The sequence below is a fragment of the Sorghum bicolor genome, chromosome 2 (genome assembly GCF_000003195.3).
Source record: "Sorghum bicolor cultivar BTx623 chromosome 2, Sorghum_bicolor_NCBIv3, whole genome shotgun sequence".
NCBI classification, from domain to species: domain Eukaryota; kingdom Viridiplantae; phylum Streptophyta; class Magnoliopsida; order Poales; family Poaceae; genus Sorghum; species Sorghum bicolor.
The window spans coordinates 4027893-4039299 of NC_012871.2; the positions used below are offsets into that span (position 1 = coordinate 4027893).

Consider the following 11407-nt stretch of genomic DNA (forward strand, 5'->3'; position numbering starts at 1 on the left):
GAAGGTGCACTAGGAGGTGATGTGGTCCCTAGCTAGATAGTTGAAGCAAAGATCAAAGAGTGAAGGTGGCACTAGCCACTAGTGATGAGGGTGAGGTGGGGATGGTGGCTCCTACACTGATGGCTTTGAACAAGCATGAAGCCATCAGCATTGATTGGCGTGGCCACTCGAGGAATGTGGCGTCGAGGAAGCACATTTGGAGGATGGAAACATGGCGGCGTGTCTCCTAGCGTTCGTCATGAACCCAGGGCCTAGCTCATGACAACGACAATGGCAGCACCCTAGTGCCTGGGTGTGGGGGTGCCGCTGGAGGACCATCAGTGTCCTAGGTCCTAGCTCGATAACGACAGTGCCATCTATTCTTGGTGATGATGACTAGGTCCTAGCTCAATGACGATAGTGCCACCTATTCTTGGTGATGATGACCAGACGTGAGGCAGAGCTCTCCTCCTCACATGGTGTTGTAGGCACGGGCAAGACCATCACCTCGATGACCCGACGAGTAGCTTCCAGGTACGGCAACTGGGTAGTAGAGGATGCATAGTCAACATGTAAATATGTGTGTTTATATATCATTTTATGTTTATAGAAAGTCCTTACTGCTATTACTATTTTACCATAGAAAGCGGGTTTCGGGTATCCATTTGGGTTTCGGGTATCCACGGGTTTGGTTTTGGGGATCGGTTACCACCCGAATCGGTGTTTGGTGCGGTTTCGGGTTTTGATTTTGGGTTTCGGGTTCAGGTGCACATAGACTTCACCCGATCTGAATCCGCCCCGTTGCCATCCTTAATCTTGTGCCCCATTGTTGTTGCTCAAAAAAAATGAATGTGAAATTGATCTAGAGGTACTCCTCGTGCACCTGTGATATCTCGCCTCGGACTCCAACAGTAACCAGGCCTAATTGGCCATGGGTCCATGGCCCAAATACGAGGGGCAACATGATGCTGCCTCTGTATTTTTTGAAGGGAAATATTAAAGAAATGTAGTGAATATCACCTACTGAATGGAAACATTTAGAAGGTGTTTGGTACGGTTGCTCACGAGGGGCTCCTCTAAACGAACTGAAGCTGTTTTTGGAGAAGCCATAATTTATGGCTTCGCCAAAACAATTTCGGCTCCTCTGCTTTTTACTCACAAATAGTTTCTCAAGAAAAACATTTGGCAAAGGCGCAAGGCTAAAGGAGCCAGAGCCGGAGCCCTACCAAACAGATCCTTAAACTTCTATATATATGGGAAATGCTTGAAGGGTTTTTTTTCCCATGCAAACGTGCATCATCATCATCATTGTTATTAAGAAGAAAGGAAATCACAGCGGCTTAAGCATCCAGGCATTGGATGCGGGAGCCGAGCGGCCTAGCTCCCGGCCCAGCTGATTGGCCTGAATGAAGCCCACAACGACCCAGACACACTAATTTGATTCCATGGCGTAACGGTTAAAATACAAGACAAAGCCAAATTGCACTCGTACTCGCGCTCCGGTGTCCAATTATCGTAGCACTGCACACATCAAGCAGCAGCAGCCTCGGACGCTGAAACAACACAGCTGTCAACGAACCGGCGCACGGCACGTATCAGCTCGCCAGTCGCCTCGGAGCCCGGCTCGTGCAGGAAGAAGCCATGGGCCGCGCCGGCGAACTCAACGAGCTCCACGGGCTTGCCCACCGCGGCCAACCGACCGGCGTAGCCGACGGCGCGGTCGCGCAGCAGGTCGAGGCCGGCGACCACTACCAGGACCGGGCGGAAGTCCACCGAGCCCAGCTCCGGGCTGTCCGGCCCGAACGGGTTCGCCACGGGGTGGTCCCTGGTGGCGCCCGCCGGCAGCGACACCCGCCAGAACCGGTCCAGCACGTCCAGGCTCAGCACCGACCCGGCGCCGGCGGGACACTCCGCCTGCTCCGACGGCGTTCGCTCGACGCCGCCGAAGAATGGCAGCAGAAGGACGTAGCCACGGATCGTCACCTGGTCCGCCTCGCCGGCGGCTTCACCAGCGTCGTCGGTCGCCACGCCGACGCCGGCGCGCACGGCGAGGTGGTGCGCTATGGTTGCTCCCGCCGAGTCGCCGGTGACGAACACCCGGCCGAAGTCGGCGGCCTCGGTGAGCCAGGCGTCGGACGACGACGACGACTGCTCGCGCAGCCAGCGCATGAAGGCGGCCCCGTCGTCGACGGCAGCGGGCAGGCGGTGCTCGGGGGCGAGGCGGTACCCCGCGGACAGCACGACGGCGCCAGTGTCCGCGGCGAGGCGGAGGCAGAACGCGTGCACGTTGCCCCACGTGCACGACCCGATGCAGAACCCGCCGCCGTGGAAGTGGACGAGCACCGGCGCCTTCTTCCCGCCGGCCGGCGACGCTGACGGCTTGTACATGCGGACGAGGAGGTTGTTGGCCTTGCCGTAGACGGCCTCCTTCCATTCCACGGACGGGTGGTTCTCAGGGAAGGTGGTCGGGCAGAACACCGGGCCGGCCGGCGACCGGACGACGGTGCCATCGCTTAGGACGCGCACGAGGCCGAAGATGTCCTCGACGACCTCGTTCGCCGGCGTAGCGGTGGGACAGCATCCGGCGGCGGCAACCGAGACGCCGGCGGGCATGGTTGGCATGCCCTTGTTAACGTGCATTATTGTGCAACTGAAGATTAACCACGTGTGTAATGTAAAGCTATAACTCGATGATATTCAGCAAACCTTAATTAAGCTTAGCCCTCTTATATAGCCATCCATGATGCATTCCATGGCAACAGTAACTGTGCATATTGATGCCTATGTTGTCCATGACCATGACGGCTACAAAAAGTTCCTAATTCACGATTGGCCAAGCCATGATAAAATCTATTTTTATCTTTTGTACCATTCGGATCAAAAAATTATGCTTCATCTGACGCCATACGGATTTAGGATCTGTTTGGATCCATATAGCTAACAATTAGCTGCAAAAGTTAGATGTGATTTTACTTGGATCCTCAACTAATGTCATCTTACCTATCACTCAGCTAACAAGTAGCTATAAGTTAATCAATTCAGTACTACTATTGTTACAAGCAAATGGGCACAAATTCGATGAAATTCAATTAAGAGGCCTATGTATGTGGACAGAACAAACATTGTCACTGAGGTGTAGTGTACCTCTTTCATCCCAAAAAGAATGTAATTCTCACTATCTAAGGAGTCAAACAATATTAGGTTTGATTGAATATATACAAAAAATGCAAATGTTTATGGTACCAAATAAATATCACTAAATTAGGAATATATTTTCATAGTAAATCTAATTGAAGACATAAATTTTCATATTTTTTCTAAAAACTTAGTCAAACCTAGAAAAGTTTGACTTCTCTAAAATCTAGAATTTTTAGGATGAAGGGAGTGTATACTTGTTTAGTAAGGGCTTTAGAATTGTTATGCAAATCACCAACATAAGCATAACGGGCTCTCCTAGAGTTTTTTTAAATGCAACATCAGCCTTAATTTCGTGACACTTGCCCTTGCTTTTACCATGCTTAATAATTGAGTATAAATCTACTCCTTTAGGTGTTTACTATTAAAGTATGATTGGTGGTTTGTTGTGAGAGAAAAATACTACTGAATGGCTGGAAAATTCAACAGATAATCTTAAGCGAACAGGCTCATTGTAGTCATGATTCATGAAGTAGAGTGTTGCCAATTTTCTCCCAATACTAATCTTGTGTTTAGTAGTCGGTCACTATAAAAAGGTTGTTGTTTGTGAGAAAGTTGTATGGCTTAGGGTCCGGTTTCCCTCATTCATGAATTATTTTCTTCTAGTAATACTAGAGTAAAGCAAATATTTTGTTGCCCTTCTAAAAGAAATACAGTTGGTCAAGCATAGTGTGTTTTGCTATTTTGCAATTTAATAACAATTACTCCCTACTAAAATAAGTGATGCTTTGGGTTATCTAAAGTTACTCATTCCAAATTTTGTTTATGAATTGCTCTTTTAACCGCTCGAGCTTGGATGTTTGGTATTGTTTTGCGATTAGCTTGGATGTTTGGTTAGTATAAAAGTAGACTTGTCTAGAAAAGCAGTATCATGAAAATCAAACATTTGTCATACTTTACAGATATATATTATAACAAAACTCTTTAAAATGTTGACTTTGGACAACTCTAAAATTAACAATCGTTTATTTATTACTAGAAATTAAAGAGAGTAACTTACAATGGCCAAGTTGTTTCTTGACCTTCGAATCGGAATTGGACAAGTTGTGTTAATCAACTCTAGCGTTATATTTGTGTCCGTAGTACTCACTAAGTGTCCCGTAAAGAATGTTTGTGGGTCCAATATATATATTTTCTAGCCCAACCCTTAAAAGAAATACATTATAAGCTAACTTTTTATAGGGGGTATTTGGCCATTTTGTCAATAATATTGGTATTTCTCCCCAACTTTATAGAATGATTCTTTGGACGGAGGGAGTACTTATAGCACTTAAAAAAAAGTATCACACTTCGACATCGAGGTTGAGCTGCAAAAACAGATGTGGATGGATTGAGTTAAGGCCATGCTAGTTGGTGAGTGACCAATGGCACACATATGTGAGCTAAAGGAGTGATCATAGTCGGGGTCGTCTTTAGGGGGTGGGCAGCCGGTGCGACGGCCGGAGGCCTACGGCGCTAAGGGGCCTATAAGTATATATGTAATATATATAATACTTAGTATATATATTTATCTAATTTTTTGGAGGCTTATATAGACACTATAGAAATTCGTCAATTAATCTAAAAAAGAAATCCATTAATCAGCATGTCATCTACATCCACTTATTGCTAGTGTTGCTTCATATTCTCGCTTGATCGATTAGTTGAGCAAATCAATGTTCCTTTTTATCGTCTTCTCGTCCTATTGCCCAATCGTCCAATGCAACAATGTGGCTCTATGACACGCTAACACCACATGTCCGCACACGATGTCACTACTAGACACTAAAGCAGGAAGAGTAAGGGTATAGCTGATCGAGACTTCACCAATTTTGTTATTAGTATTCCGTGATAGGGTTCTAAATTTCTAATTCTATTCTATTTATTTATTTGTTGTACTATAATTACCTTTTATAAACTAAAACATATGGTGCAAATTAATTCTTATTAGTTGTACTATATATTTTATATATTTGACATATCAAAAAATATTTGATGGGCCCTTACCCTTTTGCTTGCACAAGGACCCTCAAAATTATACAGACGGCCCTGATCCTACAGTATGAAAATTAATATCATGCATGCGACGTGATACATAGCTTGCGTGAGGTAATTAGAAGTAGTGGAGTTGGTGTTAGTTGGTAATTAGCCGTTGGATCATAGTGAAGGAGTGCTTAACACAACACTTATCATAACCCTTTCCTTTCGTCTGTCATCAGCCATTGGATTTATATGTCCAACATATATTTTGTTGTCCTTTTAAAAGAATCAAGTATGATTGGTCAAACATACTGTGTTTGGCTATGCGAGCTGAGCATGTCTTAGCTTGGTTGGGTTCCATGTGATGAAACTTGTCCATCAGGGTTTAAGTCCTCGACAAATTGACATGAGTGCTCGCATTATTTTTCTAAATTATATATATAGGGTAAATTTATATATATATTTCCGAATTTAATTACGTATGTAGTGCGTATATGCCTTCATAAAGATGAGTGTGCGCTCATGCATATGTGAATCTGCATCTATACTGGGTCTCACAAAAAAAGTGATTTGCTATTTTTCAATTTAATAATAAATTAATCCCTCCAATTAAAAAATGATGTTTTGGGTTATATCTAAAGTGAACCGTTCCAAAATTCGGTCATGAATTACTTTTTTTAACTGGTTGAGCTTGGATGTTTGGTAGTGTATAAGTAGATTTGTCTAGAAAAGATCAAAAAAACCATACACTTGTCATACTTATGAAAGCAGTGGTTCATGCTATAACAAAAGATAGTAGTTCATGTTCAAAATGTTGGCTTTTATTAACAAATCTAAAACGTCATTTATTTATTACTAGCAGGGTAACTTACAATGGCCAAGTTATTTCTTGACACCTTTGAATCGGTATTGGTGTTAACCAACTATGGCATTATATTGGCGTCCGTGCTCACAAAGAGTATTGCTATATAACACTTAAATTTTATCCCATAAAGAGTGTCACTGTATGCAAACATATGGGTCCCACCTATATATTTCTAGCCTAACCATCAAAAGAAATACATTATAGCTAACTTTTTATAGGGGTGTTTGGCCATTTTCCAATAACATTGGTATCTCCTCCATATTCTAGAATAAATCTCTTTGTAATAAGATGAAGGAAGTATCACACTTTATCTCAATATCGAAGTTGAGTTGCAAACAGATGGGGATTGAGTAAGGCCGTGCCAGTTGGTAAGTGACAATTAGCACATACGTGAGCTAATAAAGGAGTGGTCATATGGTCGCTATAGTACAGTATGAAAATTAATATATCATGCATGTGATGTGATACATAGCTTTCGTGAGGTAATTAGAAGTAGTGGAGTTGGTGTTAATGGGTAATTAGCCATTGGATCATAGTGAAGAAGTGCTTAACACAACACTGAAACACAACCCTTTCCTTTTGTCTGTCATTAGCCACTGGATTTATATGTCCAACGTTTCATGCTTTCTGGCCGTGCATATGATGTTCTTGCAAAGAACCATGTATCTCTTCGTTGATATGTGGAACTAAATCTTGCAGGAAATTTGTGTGACGACTGACAGCTACACCTCAGTAAGAAATGGAAATGGACTAGATGAAGAGTTCAGATCAGAGTGGTTTATATGATGAATTCTGGATGACGGAAATGGGCTGAACAGCCTGAACTTATCCAAGAGATCGAGATATGTACTGAGGTGAGAGATGGATCAAGAGGCCGGTGGCCACAAAATGACAAATCAGTGGAGAAAAGGAGAGAAAGACAGGCCCTTTACAGTGACAATGGATCAGGTACCATGTCTGGTGGGTGATAAAGTTCCTAGTGACAATGGATTATAGCAAAGATTCATCATATCTGATGAGCAGTGAGTGAGAGTGTCACAACTCACAACTTCACGCCACGAGAATTAGCAGTTCGATATGATAGAATTATCATTATGTGAGGTACTCCCACGCACCCTCCATAGAAACATATAAAACTCTACCTTCCACAGGCCAGGTTAGTGAACATGTGAAATTACGCATGCACCTCTCTTTTATTATCTGCCTATATACATAGGGCCTACGCGGTTACGCCTTTTTCTAGCCATTGGAAAATAAAGGCATGGAGATTTTTGACAACCACAACGTGTCAAATGTTAGTCGTGCCAAACTATGACACCAAATAAACAAACCTTAGATTGAGGCAGGGGGGGTTTGTGGACAACATTGATCTGGTCCATCTGGAGATGGTTTCTTTTTACAATAATCCCATCACATGTACCTGCACTGCATCAATCATCAATGCTGCCTGTTATCAGCTGGACAGAGATCCCATCCCAGCACAATTTTAAGGGCATCTCAACCTCTGGGTGCCCATTTGGGGACACGCCGGGTTCACAATCAGCATGATACTGGGCCTCGCCCCGGCCTGCTAGCATCACATATAATTCGTAGTTTGGGTGTGAAGAAGCCACGTTTTGACGGTGGCCTCATAAGTGCCACGAAACGACGCATCCACTTGGTCACAGCGTATGGCCAACGTGTGACGACACATTTGCTAAAGTGAACTAGCTTGATGTTAATTTGTGAACAGATTCCAATGAGTTCGAGTCACCTCTCCGAGCCTAACTCCCAAGTCCCACCCACCTCAGCTCTCCCGTGCGGTCACCAAGTACGGTAGTGCTCCCAGCGCCAGGCGGCATTGGTGCCCCACGGCTCGGCCACGGCGGACGGAGGCACGGAGCCTCATCGAGGGTGGAGTAGAAAAGCACGGGGTTGAGGAAGAAGAGGCGGCGGAGATGGCAACCATCTACCCGTGCACCAGCCACCAGGAGAGCGGCGTCCGCTGTCCTTGTCTGTGCCGGCAGGCGCGTCCGCTGGGCTGGTTGATGTCGTCGTGGCGTCTCTAGGAGCGGATGTGACCATCTACCTGTGCACCAGAAGCGATATCATATCATCAGTCCTCCGCGTCCTCGTCTGTACCGGCTGGTGCATCCGGCCGCGTGGCGGTTGTCGCGGGAGCCAGACAAGAAATCAAACAGGCCCTTGAGGATGGGATTTTAAAATTTTTTCAAAATTTCTCAATCTTTAGACGTATGTATGAAATTTTAAATATAGACATAAACAAAAATTAATTGTACAGTCTGTAATTTGTGAGACGAATCTTTTAAGTCTAGTTGGTCCATGATTGAACAATAATTGTCAAATACAAACGAAAATGCTAAAGTAGCCAAAACTAAATATTTTCGCGAACTACACAAACGCTCGTATCACGTGGCCCGAAAAAAAAAAAGTCGAGCAAGAAGAGGCTTCAACTTATCACTCTATTGAAATATGTAGCATTCTTGAAGAAAAGAAGATGAAAGTATGGCCGAACCACATTGATTTCAACGCACCAACCAATACTTTCTTTGTAGAGTCATTTTAGGGTTGTGCGCAGTGACCAAAAACATGCAGACGATTGAATTAATTAGACCAGTGAGAGGAGCCGTATGTGCTTGGTAAAAGGTGAAAATAATGATCCCTAGCTTAGATGACTCCCATTTCTAAAGAATTTTTTTTCAATAAAATGACTTCAATAAATAGACGGAAGGAGTACTATGCAATAAGCCACAGCTAAACATGCATTTAATTTGGTCGCCACATTAACAACAGAGTTCCACACTACTACACAAATAATTTTACAAGATGGTGTCCTTTTATTATCTTAGGTGGTCACAAAATTCAACCGCCTTAATTAATGCCTATGATTAACGGAGGCAAGTATTTTCTATTTATTATTCATAAGGCAACCTCCTTCATAAATCCATTTCCGAAGGCGGGCACGCTATAAGGTCCACCTCCAAAAATAATGGTCCAGTTTCCAGCTTAGAAAAAGACCATCTCTACCATTCTACAGGGCTCGTATATAAGCAGCACTTAACTTAGGCCTTGTTTAGATACACCCAAAAACCCAAAACTTTACAAGATTCTCCGTCACATCGAATCTTGCGGCACATGCATGAAATATTAAATATAGATAAAAAGAATAACTAATTGCACAGTTTACATGTAAATCACGAGACGAATCTTTTAAACCTAATTACTCCATAATTAGACAATATTTGTCAAATAAAAATAAAAATACTACCGTGTCAAAATCCAAAAACTTTTTGCATCTAAACAAGGCCTTAGCCTTACATCGCTCCTCCCTAGCGCCACTCCCTGTCCTCTTCTGTCCTAGCGCCACTCCCTCTCCTCTCCCTCGCAACGCCACTCCCTCTCCTCTCCCTCATAGCGCAACACCCCTCCCTCTCCTCTCCCCTCTCTGTCCTACCTTCAGCGGCTTAGGGGTTAGTCCGGCAACATTCCAGCACGGAGTCATGGACGCACAAGCCCTGCAGGCGGCATCCCAGAGGCGTCGCTGGCGGCTCCTACAGGCGAGCGGGTCGATGGCGTGAGCAGCGGCTCCTCCTAGTGGAGAGCGGGAGCCACCTCCTTACGGCGGGTGAGACGGCGACTCAGACGAGTTGGCTGGCGAGCTCTTCCCCCTTCAGCAGCGCTGAGCACTCTCCACCACGACGGTGGCCCCCAACGAGCAATTGGCACAGATCTTTATACGGTGGCAGAAATCCAGATCATGGAGTCAGCGGTGGCGCAGATCCAACGGTGCCCTGAGGTGCTCACGGTGGCAGGGGCAGACGCCAGTACCACCCGTGCTTGCAGTGACATGTCAGTTGGCGCTCGCAGCCATCCGGATCCGATGAGCGGCGGCGGCGACGGTGGCGGCACTCAGATGGGCTTGGTGGGCTTCGTTGATGAGCTCACTATTTTTTTTTTATTGATTAATTGAGGCGAGCATATCAACTGTTTAGTGGGCTCCATCGATGAACTCACTGTTTTTTTTTGTTTTTTATTGATTAATCGAGACGGGGATGTAGTTCTATGATTAACAGTGATCATTGATTGGAGACCGGTTGCCAATGTCTGCCTCCTATAAAATTTATGTACCAGTGCGACACCGATCGGCATGTGTCGTTGTAGCGTGCATTTTCCACTATGATCTTCGAGGTAACCAACACACGAGTCTAGATCGCTGGTCGATGCATGGCCGGTTCCGTTCAGTCGAAGCGGCCGTCGCTGTCGACGAAGCGCTTGACGACGCGCATGAGCTCGGCGGAGGCGTCGGACCACGGGTCGATGGTGAAGAAGCCGTGCTGCTGGCCGTCGAAATCCCGCACCTCGACGGGCTTCCCCGCGGCCTTGAGCCGATCCGCATAGTCCACGGCGCGGTCGTGGAGGATGTCGCGGCCCCCGACGACGACCATGGTGGGCGCGAACTCGACGGCGTCCAGCGCGGGCGCGCCGGGGCCGAACGGGTTGGACACGGGGTGGTCGGCCGTGGCGCCCTCCGGCAGCGACAGGCGCCAGTACCGGTCGTTGAGGGGCCGGTTGAGGAAGGCGTCGTCGGGGCACTCGGCCTCCGACCGCGTCCGCTCCACGCCGCCGAAGAAGGGCATGAGCTGGACGTACCCCCGGACGGCGACGGGGGCCAGCTCCGCGCGCGCCGCGGGGGAGCCGAACCGTACGGCGAGGTGGTGCGCGATGGTGCCGCCGGCCGAGTCGCCGGACACGAAGACACGGCCGAGGTCGGCCGCTTCGGCGACCCACGGGTCCCCTTCCTTCGCCTGCGCGGCCAGCCACAGGACCGCCGCCGCGGCGTCGTCGAGCGCGGCGGGGAGCCGGTGCTCGGGCGCGAGGCGGTAGTCCGGCGCCACCACGAGCGCGCCGAGGTCGGAAGCTAGGCGGAGGCAGTAGTTCTGGACGTTGGGCCAGGTGCGGGACCCGATGCAGAAGCCGCCGCCGTGGTAGTAGAAGAACACCGGCAGCCTCCGCCCGCCGGCGGCGCGCTCCCGGGGAAGGTAGAGGCGGAGCCCCAGCCCGTGGGCGTCGTCGAACGTCACGTCCTTCCACTCCACGGTGCCGTCGTCCCGCACCGGCGTCGAGAACCCGGGCTGCGCGCGCCGCACCACCGAGCCGTCGCTGTACACGAACAGCACGCCCCGGCACTCGTCCACCACCCGTGGCTCGGCCTCGGACGCCATGGGTGGCTGGAGAGTGGAGACCTGCAGTGGAGTGGCGCGACTCGCTCGCGAGTGACAAGTGTGAGCCGCGCCGTGAGGTGAGGTCATATAGAGCCGGAAGTGTGGGGTGCGCAAGTGGATCGGAGGCGGATTTTGTCATTTCGGGGGTTTGCGAGGAGAGTGGTTCCGGGCCGGACGATCGCCGGAA

At 47.6% G+C, this 11407-nt stretch overlaps 2 protein-coding genes across 2 annotated transcripts; both read right to left on the reverse strand.

Annotated features, from left to right (window-relative positions):
- LOC8081155 (probable carboxylesterase 15) lies at positions 1260-2704 on the reverse strand. Its single transcript, XM_002461455.2, has one exon. The coding sequence runs from the start codon at positions 2617-2619 to the stop codon at positions 1510-1512; it is 1110 nt and encodes a 369-aa protein (XP_002461500.1). The 5' UTR covers positions 2620-2704; the 3' UTR covers positions 1260-1509.
- On the reverse strand, positions 9946-11383 carry LOC8081156 (probable carboxylesterase 15). The gene has a single exon (XM_002461456.2). It carries the CDS (start codon positions 11305-11307, stop codon positions 10237-10239), a length of 1071 nt encoding a protein of 356 aa, XP_002461501.2. The 5' UTR covers positions 11308-11383; the 3' UTR covers positions 9946-10236.

Excerpts from the sequence above, each read along its gene's own strand:
- LOC8081156 (XM_002461456.2), bottom strand. The coding sequence starts at position 11,307 with ATGACCTCACCTCACGGCGCGGCTCACACTTGTCACTCGCGAGCGAGT.
- LOC8081155 (XM_002461455.2), bottom strand. The coding sequence starts at position 2,619 with ATGCACGTTAACAAGGGCATGCCAACCATGCCCGCCGGCGTCTCGGTT.